Source organism: Anolis sagrei, chromosome 2, assembly GCF_037176765.1.
Source record: "Anolis sagrei isolate rAnoSag1 chromosome 2, rAnoSag1.mat, whole genome shotgun sequence".
In the NCBI taxonomy this organism is placed as follows: Eukaryota; Metazoa; Chordata; class Lepidosauria; order Squamata; family Dactyloidae; genus Anolis; species Anolis sagrei.
Genome location: NC_090022.1, coordinates 275355167 through 275372113, shown reverse-complemented (window position 1 = coordinate 275372113; position 16947 = coordinate 275355167). Strand labels below are relative to the sequence as shown.

At 39.9% G+C, this 16947-nt stretch overlaps 1 protein-coding gene across 2 annotated transcripts in view; it reads right to left on the bottom strand.

Moving 5' to 3' along the window:
* Window positions 1-16947, bottom strand: part of HCN1 (hyperpolarization activated cyclic nucleotide gated potassium channel 1) — a 214072-nt gene that overhangs the window by 100225 nt on the left and 96900 nt on the right. For both annotated transcript variants that reach the window (XR_009630579.2, XM_060761466.2), the window contains exon 3: window positions 6169-6330. Coding sequence is in view for 1 of the 2 variants with exons in the window: in XM_060761466.2 (XP_060617449.2) it covers window positions 6169-6330 (162 nt within the window). In the remaining variant the exon portion in view is untranslated. The remainder of the gene's footprint in view (window positions 1-6168; window positions 6331-16947) is intronic.

Below are 16947 nucleotides of genomic sequence, written 5' to 3'. Positions count from 1 at the left end.
CAAAATCCAATAAGCTATCATCTGTGTCTATACCATCAACTTGATATTAGATCAGGCTGGTAGCATGTAATTTAGCAAAATGATGACAAGATTTTAAAACCATGTATAAATGAATCAGAGCCAGGTATGCATTAAGTAATTTCTAACCTCTTATTTTACTGATTGCAACTTATTATTTATTTAATTTATTTATGGTATTTATATCTCGTCTCTTCTCTACTCCCGAAGGGGGACTCAGGTTGGCTTACATTGGCAGCAATTCGATGTTGTTACATGTAAACAATTAAATACAGTAACCGTTAAGTACAAAAACCATTAAACCATGAAAATACATAAAATACATAAACCATGAATTAAAAACAGTTCATAAACCATTAACTGAACAGTAAACGTAGACATGTACAAAGAGTACAATTTCCACTAGTAACAGTTAAGCATGCATACTGTACAACAACATTAAAAATAAAAACGTTGTAGAGTATTAATGCATCCTTAGCGGACTACACATGCTTCCACATAGCTCCTCCTCGTCTCTATCTTAATTGCATAGTCTTTTTCCTTCTCAGATATGTCGTTAACTCTAATAAAAATTTCTTTTCTTACAACAATCTTTGAATAATGATTCCACCTTCCAGCTTTGAAATTGGCTAATAATTACAATGCATTTGAATTGACATGCTTTGTAGATAAGCTTGGATCAAAACCAAAAATAACTTATTCATAGTTCCTCAAGGTAATTTGTTCTATAATGACTCATGGGAAATAAGGGCAAAGCCTGTTTATAATCAATAATCACTGCAAACAGTGTTGACTTCCTTTGGCTGTGTGTGTGTGGTGTATATGTGTATGTGTGTGTGTGTGCGCGCGCGCGTGTGCATGGAACAAAATTAATCAATAGATCTGAAAAGGAGCATCCAATTTAAATTTGATTTGCTTTTCTTCTTGATTATATGGCAATTTTATAATTAATCTAAGTTTGTAATTTATTTTACAAAAGTCTGACATAAATCTACACATAATGTACAGTATGAGCAATTATGATTTGGAACTCTTCTTGTCAATGGATAGCACAAGAGGATTTGACTTCATTAGTGGAATTTTACTAGATGCATTAATAGATGGAAAAAATGACCAACTCCCCATGCTACTTCCCTCCATTCCATCCTTCCTTCAGCTTTAAGCTTTTTCACTCACCCTACTTCGAAGCATAGCCTGAAAAATACTCTTTAGGAGGGCAAATCTTTTAAATCTAGAAACTGTAATGCAAAAAGATAAATTTGCCTATCTTTCTATCTATTCTTATTTAGCTTTTCACTCCTTTGCTTCTCTAACATACAAAGCTATATTTTGGAGTTGAAGCCCCTTGATGGCATGTAGGATTTTTCGTTTAATTTTGGGGTAGTCCATGCAGTTCCCACCCCACCAGAGTCCTAGGACCTAAAAATAGCCCCTGATATGCTACAGATGCACAGCCCACTTATTCACTGAGGGCGGTTCTGCGTGGATGCTACAATACAGTTCGAAGCTGGTTGAAGGTTGTGGTGTCCACAAAACATAGACCCACAATGTGTGCTGTCGCATGCATCAAGCTAAAAAGAGTGCATTATGAAAATTCACCCAAAAGTCCAGAAAATGCCAGAAAATGCTCTGCAGCTGAAAAGAATATATTACATGTGAAGCCTAGAATTGGATTTGTTATCCATATATTCTTATGTTCATTGGCATAGTCATTTTCAAAAACATTCCTTGGTGTATGATGCTCTATTTTGCAAGATTTGGGCTTCAAAATAATGGAAATGAGTATAGTGAGGAGGATACAGGAGCTACAACTGGGATACCTGAGGTTCCAGCCTCCAGCTGCTCAAGCCATAGGCTTCTTGGCTCTGGCTGGCCCAATGGCTGTATTGGAGGTGGTTGTTCTTTTGTTTTCCTCTTCTGAAAGGCTTCTGGTTTCAGGCAAAACTCAAGCTAAGAAAACCAGCTATAGCCCTGACCTTGCTAATACCCCGGGAAACAGCTAGAGCTAGAGCTCTTGGGTGGCTGTCAGCAAGCACACAGGAGCACTCCTAAAATAATAATTCTCTTCTGAAACACTGCATTTCAAAGTTAGTCATTTTGGTGTCACCCCCTGTGATTATGTTACCTGGTGCAGTCTCTCTCACTCCAGCCCCCAATGACTGCATTCTTTGAATTCCTTAACACTGAGTGGCAAACACAGTTCTGTCCAAACTTATCTTGAGAAATTGCCATCTTATTCACCATGAAGGATAATGAGACTTTCTAAGACAATAGTTTTATGGCACTTTTATGCTCTGTTTCTATTGGGAAACAGAGACCTTCTTCATATTATTGCAGCTACTTGGACAATGCCAGTGGTTCTCAACCTGTGGGTTCCCAGGTATTTTGGCCTATAACTCCCAGAAATCCCAGCCAGGTTACCAGCTGTTAGGATTTCTGGGAGTTGAAGGCCAAAACATCTGTGCTAAAACTACCCTATTGTAATTGCCCACTCCTGTTCATTATGTCATGGGACGTTAAATATCTTTCCTAGTGCCCTGCAGTGATGGCATGATTGAATGGCACTGCAGCCATTAAAAAAACAATGTTTGGCAAGGCATTGCTGAAAGTGACTTTTGTTCCTGCCTTTCATTGCATGGTCTTAACAAACTTCCAACCTCAAGCAAAGATTATGCCCTTTATTTTAACCAGAACAGTAATGTGAAAAGATAGAAATTAAGACACCCAGCACACTCTGCAGCCCGAATAGTTTCAGAAGCTTCAAGCAAAAACAAAAAATGAGATTTGAACTTAGACTGGTGGGGAATGAGGGGGGAGGAGGAGGAGAATGGAATGTGCCTGTAAGGATTTGAGTGTGTGTATTATTATATCTGACCTGCTAAGAAATCTCCATCATACTGACACAATTCTTTGTACTGTGCTGGTTATGCATTTCCTTAAATCTCTTTCTAAATTTGACGTTCCGAAATGTAGTTACTTGTGAGAGCTCTGGTTTAGTTTAATATTACTAAAATCAGTCTCAAATATATTCCTATTTGGGTTAATAAAGATATATAGAAATGAATGAAATGCAATTTACAAAATATCTACTTAAAATGAAGTACAGTAAAGAATTACTTTGTAAAAATAACAAAACAAAAAAAAAAAACAACCAAAAAAGCAGGAATATTTATGGCTCATCCCAATGACTGCCAAACCCAGCATCCTGTTTGCTAATGTAATCAGTCAAACCTCTCTGGGAAGTTCAAGACATAAACAGAACAATATCCTCCTCCTGGAGGCTATATATAGCCATGAATATTGGTAGCATTTGGTAGCCTTATCCTCCAGGAATTCATCTGAGCCATTATTAGAGACATCCACATTTCAAATCTTGTAAAAGCACCGTCAGTTCTGTGCACTATAATGAGATGCACAACTGAGATGCATAACAGAGATCTATTTTCTGCTGCACAAATTACCACCCTACATTTTTTTTTGCTCTTGAAAAATGGATGTTTTGATATTAAGCAATACAATGAGAGCTGCAATTTGTTTGAAAGGTGAATTAACACTCTTTGAGGCCTCTATGGCCCCTTCTACACTGCCATATACAATCCAGATTATCTGCTTTGAATAGGATTATAAATCAGTGTAGATTCATATAATCCAGTTCAATGAAGATAATGTGGATTATCTGCTTTGATAATCTGGATTACATGGCAGTGCAGAAGGGGGTCTAAGAAGGACAAATAAAAGCAGTCCCCAAGTTATGAACAATATAGGTTCTGTAGGTTTGTTCTTACATTGAATCTATATATAAGTCAGAACAGTTACTTTTTGAAGTGTAACTTCAGCTGAAAATATATCTTTTTAAGCTTTGGATAGTATAGGGATGGGATAATACCCTTGTCCATGCCCCTGTTCAGAAGATTTTACCCCACTTTCTGTCCCTGTGATCACTAGATTTTGAAAAATTTGTCTTGTTGTGGCAACAAGAATTGCTGGTAAAGCTTTAGTGGAGACACTTTTCCCCATGGTAACTCTTACAGGAGTAAATTTCCCTTCCTAGAAGTAGATTTCTCTCACTTCCTGCTAGCTTTCCTCCATTTTTAACTATCAGTCATTTGTAAATTGGATGTTTGTAACTTGCGGACTATTTGTATTTTTTTGGGAAGCAGCAAAAAGGTGACCACATAAAAAACAGAGTTACGAATATCCGACTCAGATACAAATCTGTGGAGGCAGCAAACCTCATCTTCAGCTGTGACTGGGGAGCCTTGGTTTTGGCTCAGGTACCCTTGCCCCTCACCAAAGCCTTGGCTAAGAAGGAAGGGAGGGAACTTGCTGACAGGCTCCCTCGCATTCTTCCCCAGGTAATGCTGGGTAAGTTTCTTTTTAAGGTACCCATTCCAACTTACAAACAAATTCAACTTAAGAATAAACCTACATAATCTATCTTGTGTACTGCCTGTACACAATGGAAACAATCCTTAAAATGGCCATCAACTTCTGCTTAAGGTAAAGGTTTCCGCTGACATTAAGTCTAGTAATTTTCGACTCTGGGGGGTGGTGCTCATCTCCATTTCTAAGCCGAAGAGCCAGCATCTTCTGTAGACATCTTCAAGGTCATGTGGCTGGCATGACTGCATGGAGTGCGGTTACCTTCTCCCAAAAGTGGTACCTATTGATCTATTCACAGATGCATGTTTTCGAACTGCTAGTTTGGCAGAAGCTGGGCCTAACAGTGGGAGCTCACCCCACTCCCCAGATTCAAACCGCCAATCTTTTGGTCAGCAAGTTCAGCAGCTCAGTGGTTTAGCCTGCTGCGCCACCAGGGAGCCCAAACCTCTGCTTAAAGACATCCAAAGGCGAATCCACCATAATCCAGAGAAACCTGTTCCACTGTTGAACAGTTCTTACCATTACAATGTTTTTCCTAATAGTTCAGGGGACATTTTGGGTTCCACTTCTAATCTCTGGAGCAGTAGGGGGAAAGCTTGCTTCATCTTCTACATGACAACCCTTCAGATATTTAAATATTGCTATCACTTTGCTCACTCTTCCCTAGGTGAAGAAGATCAAAATACAGTGTTCCCTCACTTATCACGGGTGTTCCGTTCCAGGACCACCAGCGATAAGTGAAAATCCACAAAGTAGGGACACTCCACCCACTCAGTAGTGGCCTCCTCCTCGTTGCCTCTGCTGCTCCCGCTCTCAGGAGCCCCTTGGGTGCCGTTGATAGCACTGCCAGGCTGGGCTGAGGCCTGGTCTGAGGCCTCAGGCCAGCCTGTCGGTACCATCAATGGAGCCCAAGGGGCTTCCATGGCTGGGAGCTGCAGAAGCGGTGAGGAGGAGTAGGCCACCGCTAAGTGGGTTGAACCTCCTCCTCACATTAGAAGGCATTAGAAGAAAACCTTCTTCCAGTCCACCTATGTCTTGCATAAATACATAAATCTGACCTCAAGCTCTATAAAGTGTATATGTACTACACTGCTAAAAAAACCCCAGTTAACTTTCTTCCAGAACTGGGCTCATCTGGTAAATAACACAGACACCAATCCTTCCAATATTGAAAGTTTCAAAAGCCAAAAAGGTTTAACTTTGTCATATGAAGGAAAGGAAACAGAAGGGGATGGTCACAGAAAATGAGGGAAGCAGAAGAAAGTTAGAGATGCAGGATGAAGTGGCAAAGTCAGAGAGGGATCAAGGAAGGGGAAAAGAAAGAAGAAGAATGGCCAGACTTGCTGCAAAGGGAGAGTAAAGGAAAACGAACAGTAGAGTAAGCAGAGAGAGAAGACAACTGGGGGAACAGAAACCAGATGGATGGGGGTGGAAAGATGAATCAAAATACAGTGAAATAGTTCCCAGTCTAGCTGATTCCTCTGTGCTCTTTCTAGTTCAGAGGAAGCAGAGGGGAATCTTCAACACTGGTGGTCATGTAAGGTCAAAGTCTCCCTGGAATCTTTGTTACAGATCCCACTGGATGTTTTGCCTCTCAGCTCCAAGACATCCTTCAAAATCAATTTAGTGACCCACTGTTTACTATTACAATACTCTCATAAGACATTCTTTTCTTTTCTTTTTTTACAATTTTGAACTAACAGGAGTCAAAACATTTTTAAGAAAGAACGTTTGAAAGAAACACAATGAAAAATGAACAATACTTACAACCATACCATTTAGGGACACCCAGCAATCTTGTGGAAAATCCTGCAGCAATGGTACTAAGAATTGAAGGCAACCATCCCAGTGGCAAAGAAGCAGCATCATTCCAATCAAGTTGAAGATTCTTACCACGGCACTTGCTAAGTCATATGTCATGTGGAAAATCTAAAGGAGAAATGAAAAATAATAGACACTAATCAATATCAGGAACATGCAATTGAGCTCTCTTTGGTTGAGATGAATTGGAGAAATCATGTCGAATCCTGAAGGTCAATGTTGTTTAAGCTTGAGAATCAAGAGGTTCCTTAAAAGCTAATCAGGTGAAGCCAATCAACGATAATGTCAGTGAAGGGCAAATTTCTTAAAAGACTGGGGAGTGCTGAGCAAATTATTTACTTTCACTGGAAAACATTTATCTTTCAGGACATTCCAGAAAATGTTTGGCTTTTGCAGTAGAAAAAACCAATGTGAAAAGGTTCCCTGTATGATCTGAAGCATGGTTTAACTAATCCATAAAAATAAGATTTTCTTTTTCATGTCATGAGAGACTGCAAGTCTCTTCTGGTGTGAGAGAATTGGCTGTCTGCAAGGACATTGCCCAGGAAATGTCCAGATGTTTGATGTTTTACCATCTTGTGGGAGGCTTCTCTAATGTCCTTGCATGGGAAGCTAGAGCTGTGGTGGGAGCTCACCCCGCTTCCCGGACTCGAACCGCCAACCCGTAAGTCAGCAGTCCTGCTGGCACAAGGGTTTAACCCATTGCACCAACGGGGGCTCCCTCTCCAATGCCAGAGATACAGCTTGATGGTGTAACATTAGAAAATGTTGACCATTTCTGCTGCCTTGGCAGCCACCTCTCCACCAAAGTCAACATTGACACCAAAATTCAACACCACCTGAGCTCTGCAAGTGCAGCATTTTTCCGAATGAAGCAGAGAGTGTTTGAGGACCGGGACATCCATAGGGATACCAAGGTGCTTGTTTATAAAGCTATTGTCCACCCAACCCTGCGATACGCCTGCGAGACATGGACAGTCTAGAGACGTCATATGCAGCTCCTGGAACGATTCCATCAGCGCTGCTCCGGAAAATCCTGCAAATCTCCTGGGAAGACAAGCATGCTGGAAGAAGCAAATGTCAGCGTGCTGGAAGAAGCAAAGACCTCCAGCATTGAAGCAATGGTCCTCTGCCATCAACTCCACTGGACTGGCCATGTTGACAAGATGCCCAACCACCGTCTCCCAAAGCAGTTGCTCTACTCCAAACTCAAGAATGGAAAATGGAATGTTGGAGGTCAAGAAAAGAGATTTAAAGATGGGCTCAAAGTCAACCTTAAAAACTCTGGCATAGACACTGAGAATGCCCTTGAGCGCTCCAGTTGGCGGTCAGCTGTGACCAGCAGTGCTGTAGAATTTGAAGAGGCACGAATGGAGGGCGAAAGAGAGAAACGTGCCAAGAGGAAGGCGCATCAAGCCAACCCCGACTGGGACTGCCTCCCACCTGGAAATTGATGCCCTCACTGCAGGAGAAGATGCAGATCAAGAATAGGGCTCACAGCCACCTACGGATCCACCCCCAGGTTACCACTCTTGGAGGACCATCATCATCGGACTACGAGGGATCGCCTAATTAAGTAAGTAAGTAAGCTCCCAAAATAAGAATAATGACACTTCACTGTTGTTTTGCTTGCCCACACCCTCTCTCTATGATAGGAGGGTAAAATGTATATGCGTCAATAAATTAAAGCCCCATTCCTTCAGGAAGGTGTATGCCCCAATCCAATGAAACAGAAACTAAACCTTTACAAAAGTAGAGTAATAATTATATCATGTTAAAATAGAACTGTTGTAGCAACGTTTCATTGCAATCACAAAATATTTCACAAGTTTCATTCTATTATGTGAATTAGCTAGCAGTGTCAATGCATTTCTTATCATATTTCTGTGAATACTGTTATCATGCCACAGGTTGCCCTAAGGCAATGTCTGACCAGTGCTTTGTACTTGCTAGAACAGCGCTGATCGCTCATGGCAATGATAATCTACATGGGAGTTAAAATGGCCCAACTGTCAAATAAGAGATTGTTGAAAGTGATGATTATTTTTATTCTCCCTGTTAGGAGAGAATGGAGCAAGCTATCAAATAAAAGACATTATCAATTGACATTAACATGACTGAAAAGTTTAGTGTTACATACTAACACAGAGCAAGTGCTCTGACTTTGCCTATGTAAACAATTTAGGATTATTATTTTTTTGAGTCTCAGGAGCAACTTGAGAAACTGTGAGTCTCTTCTGGTGTGAGAGAATTGGCCATCTGCAAGGACATTGCTCAGTGGATGCCTGGATGTTTTGATGTTTTATCATCCTTGTGGGAGGCTTCTCTCATGTCCCCACATGAGGAACTGGAGCTAACAGAGGGAGGTAATCTGCCCTCTCCCCGGATTTGAACTTCCAAGCTGTTGATCTTCAGTCCTATGGGCACAAAGGTTCAATCCATTGTGCCACCGGTGACTTTGCCTATGTAAACAACTTAGGGATGCCACCTGCCACTTTCCTGAGATCCGATATGGCAGCAGTAGGCTTTAGCTGTTCCTAGACATGCTTAAGCTGCGATGATGTAGTACAGCTAGGCTTAACATGTATGTTTGTAAATAAACTCATTTATGAAATGAAAAACATTCTCAGTGACATCTTTGCAAAGGAAAAAAAACATTTTCCACATGATCCCAGAAATTTCTCATCCTTCCACAAAGTATAGAAGTTCCTACCAGTTTAGAAACAGGAAGCTGCCTCTAATTAAGAGGGGGGGGGGGCAATGTATTGCTTGTTACATCCATTTCAATTTCTGTGAAAAATATTGACAGCTTAATGTTCAGTAGAAGGTGCTCTCTGAAAATATCCCATTCCCAATTAAAATTGAAGGCATGAGCACACTTCTCTTGCTCATCAATTTTTTCTTGTTCTGTTCAATGGTGGTTTGATTGTTGAACTACAATTCTGGAGTCAAGGGTTTCAATCCCTACTGAGTGACCTTGGCCAAGTCAAACTCACTCAGCCTCAGGAAAAGGCAAAGGGAGAATTTCTCCTTGTGGTTGTCATAAGTTGGAAATGACTGACAAGTACAAAAAAGCAAGAAGTTGCTTTTGTCCACATGCTGCAGATAAGGATAAAGCAAGTAAAATACTAATGAACGTTATTGTACAAATGTGGAGTAAAACTCCTAAATCTTTGTTCACATTGTGCTACCTATTCATAAATTTCTTCTTATGAAGGTGATATAATTGTCGTTTTATAAATGCTGCTTTATTTTAAAGCTGCAAGAATGAGTCAGATTCATATGACACAATTTTCCACTCAATAGGCTGCAAGTGCTTTTTTGAAAATAACTGTTTGCGTTGTCAACAATATATCCGATGCATAGGGCTCTTATATATATGCCACAAATTCATTTATTAAAGAACAACTTTTCAGATTACACATAGAAAATGGAAAAGGTTACACATTGCATAAAATAAGATGGCATCTTCCCACATGTTGCTCTATAAATATAATCATCAGAGGAGGCCTTGATGATTATATTTCAACCTGCCAATGGTGCTATCAGGTCTTCTCTGAGAGCTAGCATTTGAGTACTGGATCATGATTCTAGAGACCAATGTTTCAGTTCCTGCTTAGCCATGGGAATCCAAGAGATGACCTTGAGAAGGTCACATTCTCTCAGCAGCCAAGGCCAGCAAAGGCAAATCAAGAAAACCCCATGATAAGGTTGCAATAGGTTAGATATGATTTGAAGGCATTCACTAACATCAACAATGACAATATGTCTCCTCTATGATGCTATTCAACATAAGGAATGGCCTCCCTCTGTTGCCAACTTTGAATACCTATTAAATAGCTATCCCTTCCCCCAGGTTTGCCCTGGCTGATTACCATGTTCAGTTTGTTAATTACTATTTCTGAAATGTTCTGTTTTTAAATGTTTTAACTGAAATTCTGAGAGTTTCATAAAAATTGCTATTTTAATGTATAGTTACTGGAGTTTATTTTTGTTTGCCTGATTTTCTTTTACTATGTTATGTGCCATAAACTACTTGAAGTTTTTCAGCAAATGTTTTCTACATGTTGCAAGTTGCCAGAACATGTTTTCCCACCTCCCTTCATTTTTGGTTGCAAAATAACTCCCCCATTTGTGACCACATGGCTGCACAGTTGCCATTAGTATATAATTTTATCCTTTGGGCAAGTACTTTATGCCAGCAATTGCTTTTTTTTCTGAGACTTATAGTAATTGACTGGTCATGGTTGCTGTAAGTTTTAGAAAGTCTACAATTAACACAATGGGGATTGAAATTAAATCAAAATAATATTTGCTGACCCCACTTCTGTGGCTTCATTTGGGGATCCAAAAATAATTGGAGTGAGAAGGCGAAGGGAGGTGAATGGCCAGGAGGCAGCAAAAATCATTTCAAAGCCTTCAAATATGGCCTATTCCTGAGTTATGATAAATTAAACAAAAAATACCAGTGGTGCAATGGGTTAAACTCTTGTGCCAGCAGGACTGCTGACTGACAGGTCAGCTGTTAGAATCCAGGGAGAGCGGGTTGGCTCCCTCTGTCAGCTCCAGCTTCCCATGCGGGGACATGAGAGAAGCCTCCCACAAGGATGCTAAAAACATCAAACAACTGGGTGTCCTCTGGGCAACATTCTTGAAGATGGTCAATTCTCTCACACCAGAAGCAACTTGCAGTTTCTGAAGTTGTTCCTGACATGAAAACATTATTAAATCTGTGATATGATCTTGAATGTACAGCCCCAGCTCCTTTGTGGGATGGATTCAACACTACCCATGCCAAGTCCATCAAAATCTTTACGAGAATATCTACCCCATATCCCCTTGCTAGTCATCCATGGTCTCAAGGGGAAATGAACCAATTTTTGCAAATCCCCCTTGCCTGCTTTCTTTTCTTATTCCCTGGGGCAAATGAAAAGCCAATAAATTTAATTATCTAATGCAACTCAAAGAAACTATAGTTTGCATCAGCAAATATATATTACATGCCTAGTATTAAGGATGTCTTACAAAAGTAAATGCAAGTAGACTCCTAAGTCTTTTGGGTTCTCCCCTGAAATCCACCTGCTGGTTTAACAGCAAAGAACTGGACAATGGCTAACATTTATCAAGTCTCAAGGGTTTTATAGTCATCTTCTTGGTGTCTTCAGTGGCAGGCTAGAGGTGGGCATCAAATATCATGCAGAGACATTGCAAGCATTTAAATTATATAAGCTCAAAAGCAAACACCCTTGTCTGAATATTCATAAACAGAACTGAAGAAAACAAGGCTCTCATCCTAGTCTAATGGGAGTAAAGAACATACTTGACTTGAATTTCTGAGAACTCTCTACTCAGCTTCTCCAATTTCCTGAAATTCCTGTTAGATCTTTTAAGGAAAGGCCTTCTTCATAATCATTTTTTTCCACCAGAGATGTGGGATCGATAAACCCACTCATTTCTTTAGCGCAAATTGAACTTCAGGTTACAGAGTGACTGCCACAATCTTCCCACATTACAAGGTAATTTGTCCAAGTTGTGGTGAGCAAGAGAAGAAGTGAAAGACCCTTTGCAAGAGTCTCCTTCTGAGTGGTGCTCATTAGCTACAGAATGCTTTACCAATTCCATTTTTGAAGGAAACAATAAGTAAACATATTAAGGTTGTTCACTTGCAAAAAATGTCTGAAAACTGGACAGTTTTTGTGCAGACCTGGAATTCTAGACTTATTTTACACAAAAATCTTTAGCACTTTTGGGCAAAATATCTGACCTGTGAAAAATCTTATCAGCTCAGGATTTTCCTCTTCAGGGTTTCCCAACACTTGAGACACACGTTTTTCTGACATTTTAAAATGTTTTAAAAATACGATTCCCATTCATAATGGGAATGTATATAAATAGCTTCCAGGAGCCATAGTGTATCAGCTCGAAGGTCTATCTTGTCCAACATTTTTTTCATTTAATTGGGCAACCGGTTTACTGTGAGAATACCCTAAGCAAATACAAGTAAAACAGCAGTTCCACTCAGGATTCCCAGAAAACCCAGCACATTGCTTTCATAAGAAATAAAGTTGCTTCACTCTACACAATTTTTTTTGTTAGTGCCCTAATCCTGCTGTTAGTACTGCTAGATTAGGCCCCTTGAATCAGTGGGATTTACCTGCATGTTTACTACATACTGACTGATAATTAGGCAGAAAAAATGAAATGCAAAGATACAGAATGGGTGGCGCTTGGCTCGACACTCAACTCACGTTGGAGTCTTCGTGGATAACAAGTTGGACATGATGCAACAGATAAAAAAGCCAATGGGATTTTGTGATTCATCAAAAAGCGTATGGTGTCTAGATTGAGGGAAGTCATGGTAACTTTCTATTCTGCTTTAGTCAGACCTCACCTAGAATACTGTGTCCAATTCTGAGCACCACAGTTTAAAAGAGATATTGACAAGCTGGAAGGTATCCAGAGGAGGTTGACTAAAATGATCAAAGGTCTGTGGACCATGCCCTTAAAGAGGAGTGTCTTAAAGATCTGGGTATGTTTAGTCTGCAGAAGAAAAGGTTGAGAGGAGGCATGATAGCCATGTTTAAATATTTGAAAGACTTTGATAAAGAAGAGAGTGTGGGATTGTTTTTGTTTGTTTGTTTTTGCTGCCCTGGAGACTAGGATTCGGAGCAATGGGTTCAAATTACAAGAAAGGAGATTCCACCTGAACATTAGGAAGAACTCCCTCACTGAATGAGCTGTTCAGCAATGGAATTCTCTGCCTCAGAGTGTGGTGGAAGAGCCTTCTTTGTATGCTTTTAAACAGAGGCTGGGTGGATTTCTGTTAGGGGCACTTTGATTGTGCTCTAAATAGCCCATATGGTCTCTTCCAGTGGTATTATTCTACGATTCTATAAATTCAGCAACTGTCTGATTGGGTCTAATGTAACTGGCAGTAAACAACGGGATGCCACTCAGGGATAGGTGAAATTTGAAACCTTTACCGTAACATGAGGTAGAGAAGAGCTTGAAGACTTTAATAATTTATAACTTACTGTGGACTGTATGCCTCTGTTTTTTTTTCTTCTGGAAAATGTATTCATTTCCATATACAGATTGGATTTATGGCAGTGGTTCTCAACCTTCCTAATGCCGTGACCCCTCAATATAGTTTCTCATGTTGTGGTGACCCTCAACCATAAAATTATTTTTGTTGTCACTTCATAAATGTAATTTTGCTATTGTTATGAATGTAAATATCTGATATGCAGGATGTATTTTCATTCACTGGATGTATTTTCATTCACTGGACCAAATTTGACACAAATACATGATACGTCCAAATTTGAATACTGGCAGGGTTGGGGGGGGGGCGTTGATTTTGTCATTTGTGAGTTGCAGTTGCTGGGATTTATAGTTAACCTACAATCACAGAGCATTCTGAACTCCACCAACAATGGAATTGAACCAACCTTGGCACACAGAACCCCCATGACAAATAGAAAAACCTGGAAGGATTTGGTGGCAATGACCTTGAGTTTTGGAGTTGTAGTTCACCTACATCCAGAGAGCACTGTGGACTCTAACAATGATGGATCTGGACTAAACTTGGCACAGATACTCAATATACCCAAATGTAGACACTGGTGGAGTTTGGGGAAAATAGACCTTGACATTTGGGAGTTGTAGTTGCTGGGATTTATAGTTCACCTACAATCAAAGAGCATTCTGAACACCACCAACAATAGAATTGGGCCAAACCTCCATGACCAACAGAAAATACTGTGTTTTCTTATGGTCTTTGGTGACACCTCTGAAACCCCCTTACAACCCTCCAAGGGTCCCGACCCCCAGGTTGAAAAACACTGATTTATAGCATTACACCATGACCCTAACATCACTGACACAGTAGGATCCTAAGGTCTACTGCCAGCCTCATGCAAGCTATTGTCCACTTAATAATAACAGCACTTGGTCTTAAAGGCTGAACTATGTGATTCATGCTACACCAGCATGCTTTGACATGTAAGGCAGAGAAAAGCAAGAGGCTAACAGGTAGAATAGGATGAAGTAAAATTAATGTGAAGAAATAACTTCCAGGCTTAGACTTTGTGACAGCCATCATAGCAGTGGAACCAAGGACAGATGCCAGATCTTTTTCTTATTAAAGAGAACTATCAAGACAATGTTCATGGCCAAAACTGTTAAACCTAGAAGTCTAAATGTCTACAGCACAGTCCATTTTTAGGCAGTTAAATATAACTGCTTGGCATTTCAGAGACACTCACCGACCACAAATCCTATTTAACTCTAAGTCATACCCTGCAGGTGCTGAGCACCTTTAAAAAGCAGGCCACTTATATATAGATTGTGCAGATTGCTTAACAACCAGTCTTCATCAAGGACAGTATAGGGATATTTTAAATACATAGAATCCAAAATATGGAATTAGGGAGCTATTATGGGTTAAATAAACTTCAGTTATAATTAGGTAAATCTCTTATTTCCCAAGATTTTGGATAAGGGAGACAAAACCTGTGGTTACTTAAATTGCAGAATTAATGAATCTGCTGTTAAATATCCCTGCAGTACCAGCTAAGTTGAGATCTATAATATTTAATTTATTTGCTTAATAACGAGTATTCTGTTAAATTAAATTAATTTTGTAAGACCCAGAGCTTATTAAAAGCAATTTAGGAGAGCTTTTTTTACACTACAGTTGGGATCTGTATAAGGTTCATTATTTTCCACTCCTCTCCCCTTCCCATTTTTTTCTTTACTTCTCTATTAACTCATGGAAAATATAATATTTTTCTCCATTTGCAGGGGGAGGAGAACCTGTCTTTCAAACCAAAACCCCTCCTTGATTCCCCATACAATCTAAACCTTCCTTTGAAATTAATGGCATTCTATCCCCTTCATACCTTCTGGCTGCATATAACCTTAGTGAGAGCTGAGAATGGTTCTGTACTTCTGCAGTGAGTTATGAAAAAGGATTGCTCTCCGAAGTCAAAGAGGACCATTAAGCAATTATCAAAGTTTCATTTACGCCTCATTAATGATCCCTTTTCATTCCTAGGTGCATATTAAGAATCATATTGGTGTCTTTTCATGCCAAAAATGCTTTGAATGCTGTAAAGCTCACTCTAATATGGAAGCTTAATTTGAACAACTTTCTTGTGTTAGTCATATTCTTTAATGACACTGGGATCAGAGGTGTTAGAGTGAAACTGGAGATGGCTCCTCTATCTTTAATGGCTGTGTAGAAGAGGGTATTTCAGCATGTGTTGCTTGTCACACTACTAGATAACAAATGGCGCCCACTGAAAATTCCAGTTCCATAGTATCAATCAAGATAGAGGAACTGTCCCCAGTTTTCATTCTGGCAACCCTACCCTAGATGGTGGCTTCTTTGCCTAGGTGACATGTTCAGAGCTCCTGTTAACCTGGTAAAAAAAATATTCAATTACCCTAGCAATCTCTGGCATCATACTTGTTCTTATGTGCCTTCAAGTCACTTCTGATTTATGGAGACCAGATCCTAAGGCAAATCTATCATGGGGCTTTCTTGGCAATATTTGTTCAGAGATGGCTTGTCTTTGCCTTCCTCTGAGACTGTGAGAGTGTGATCTGCCCAAGGTCACCCAGTGAATTTTCATGATTGAACTTAAGCCTCCACAAATGAACTGGACCAGAACATACCAGCGACCTGCCTGCTGACCATTTCACACTCCAACACTCCTCATCTCCGCTAAAAATGACTTTCTGATATGCTACACTCCGAAAATTGCCAGAACATGAAGAGAATAACACACAGTGAACTCAAAAAACTACCTGTGAGTATTCCTTGTCTAAGAAACCTCGGATGAAATTTATGAAGTTACAAACGTAAGGCGATAGTTAGCCTGAAGGCACACATACATAAACTGGAGTCCAGACAAATCACCTTTCCAATAGGAAATTTGATCTAATGGGAAAGAGGCAGCTATTTGTCTCAGACTAGCAAGTATTTTGATTTTTCATGTTCTGTGAGAGATTAATTATATAACTGATACCCTTTGGTGAGAAGTGGTCTTAATCCAGAGAAGCAGTATGCAGAACAGGACTACTCAGGAAATTTCAGAACTACCAGTGGCTCTGACTAATTTACCCAAAGTATTTTACTGCCTTAAAGAAAAATCCAGTTCCATATGGAAGAGTGGCTGGGGGAAATTTAATTTTTCTTCAACACTACCTGCAAAAAAACATTCTACACTGCACCTGAAACTGGGAAGCTTGGCAAATGATAAGGCACACACAGTTGTCTGTCTAGATATTGCTTCTTACTTTCTGCAATCTTAGGCAACTCCTGCACACTTACTAATAGGAGGATCGGCCCTATTGCCACACAGGCATTAGAACCTAAACAGCAGGGGCAGAAGGATTGGCCAACTGCCACTTATCAGCCCTAGCTAGCTTAGTAAAAGGTAAGAGATTATGAGAGTTGCAATCCAAAATTATCTAGAGGCCTGCTATAAAAACTAACAAGGAAATGTCTCAGGTGTCTTCAGCCAAATCAACTTGTATTCTATGCAGGCAGGATGTCGGCTTGGTAACTATTGTTGATACTAGTGCTCTTAGAACAAGATCGATAGTAAACTGTTGGCCTGATTCAATGCCTTTTGAAGACAAATGAACCTTTTTTCATTGACGTCAGCAGAGTCATGTCTGGTTCTATTGTCCTACATAGTTTGTAACACTTAGCAT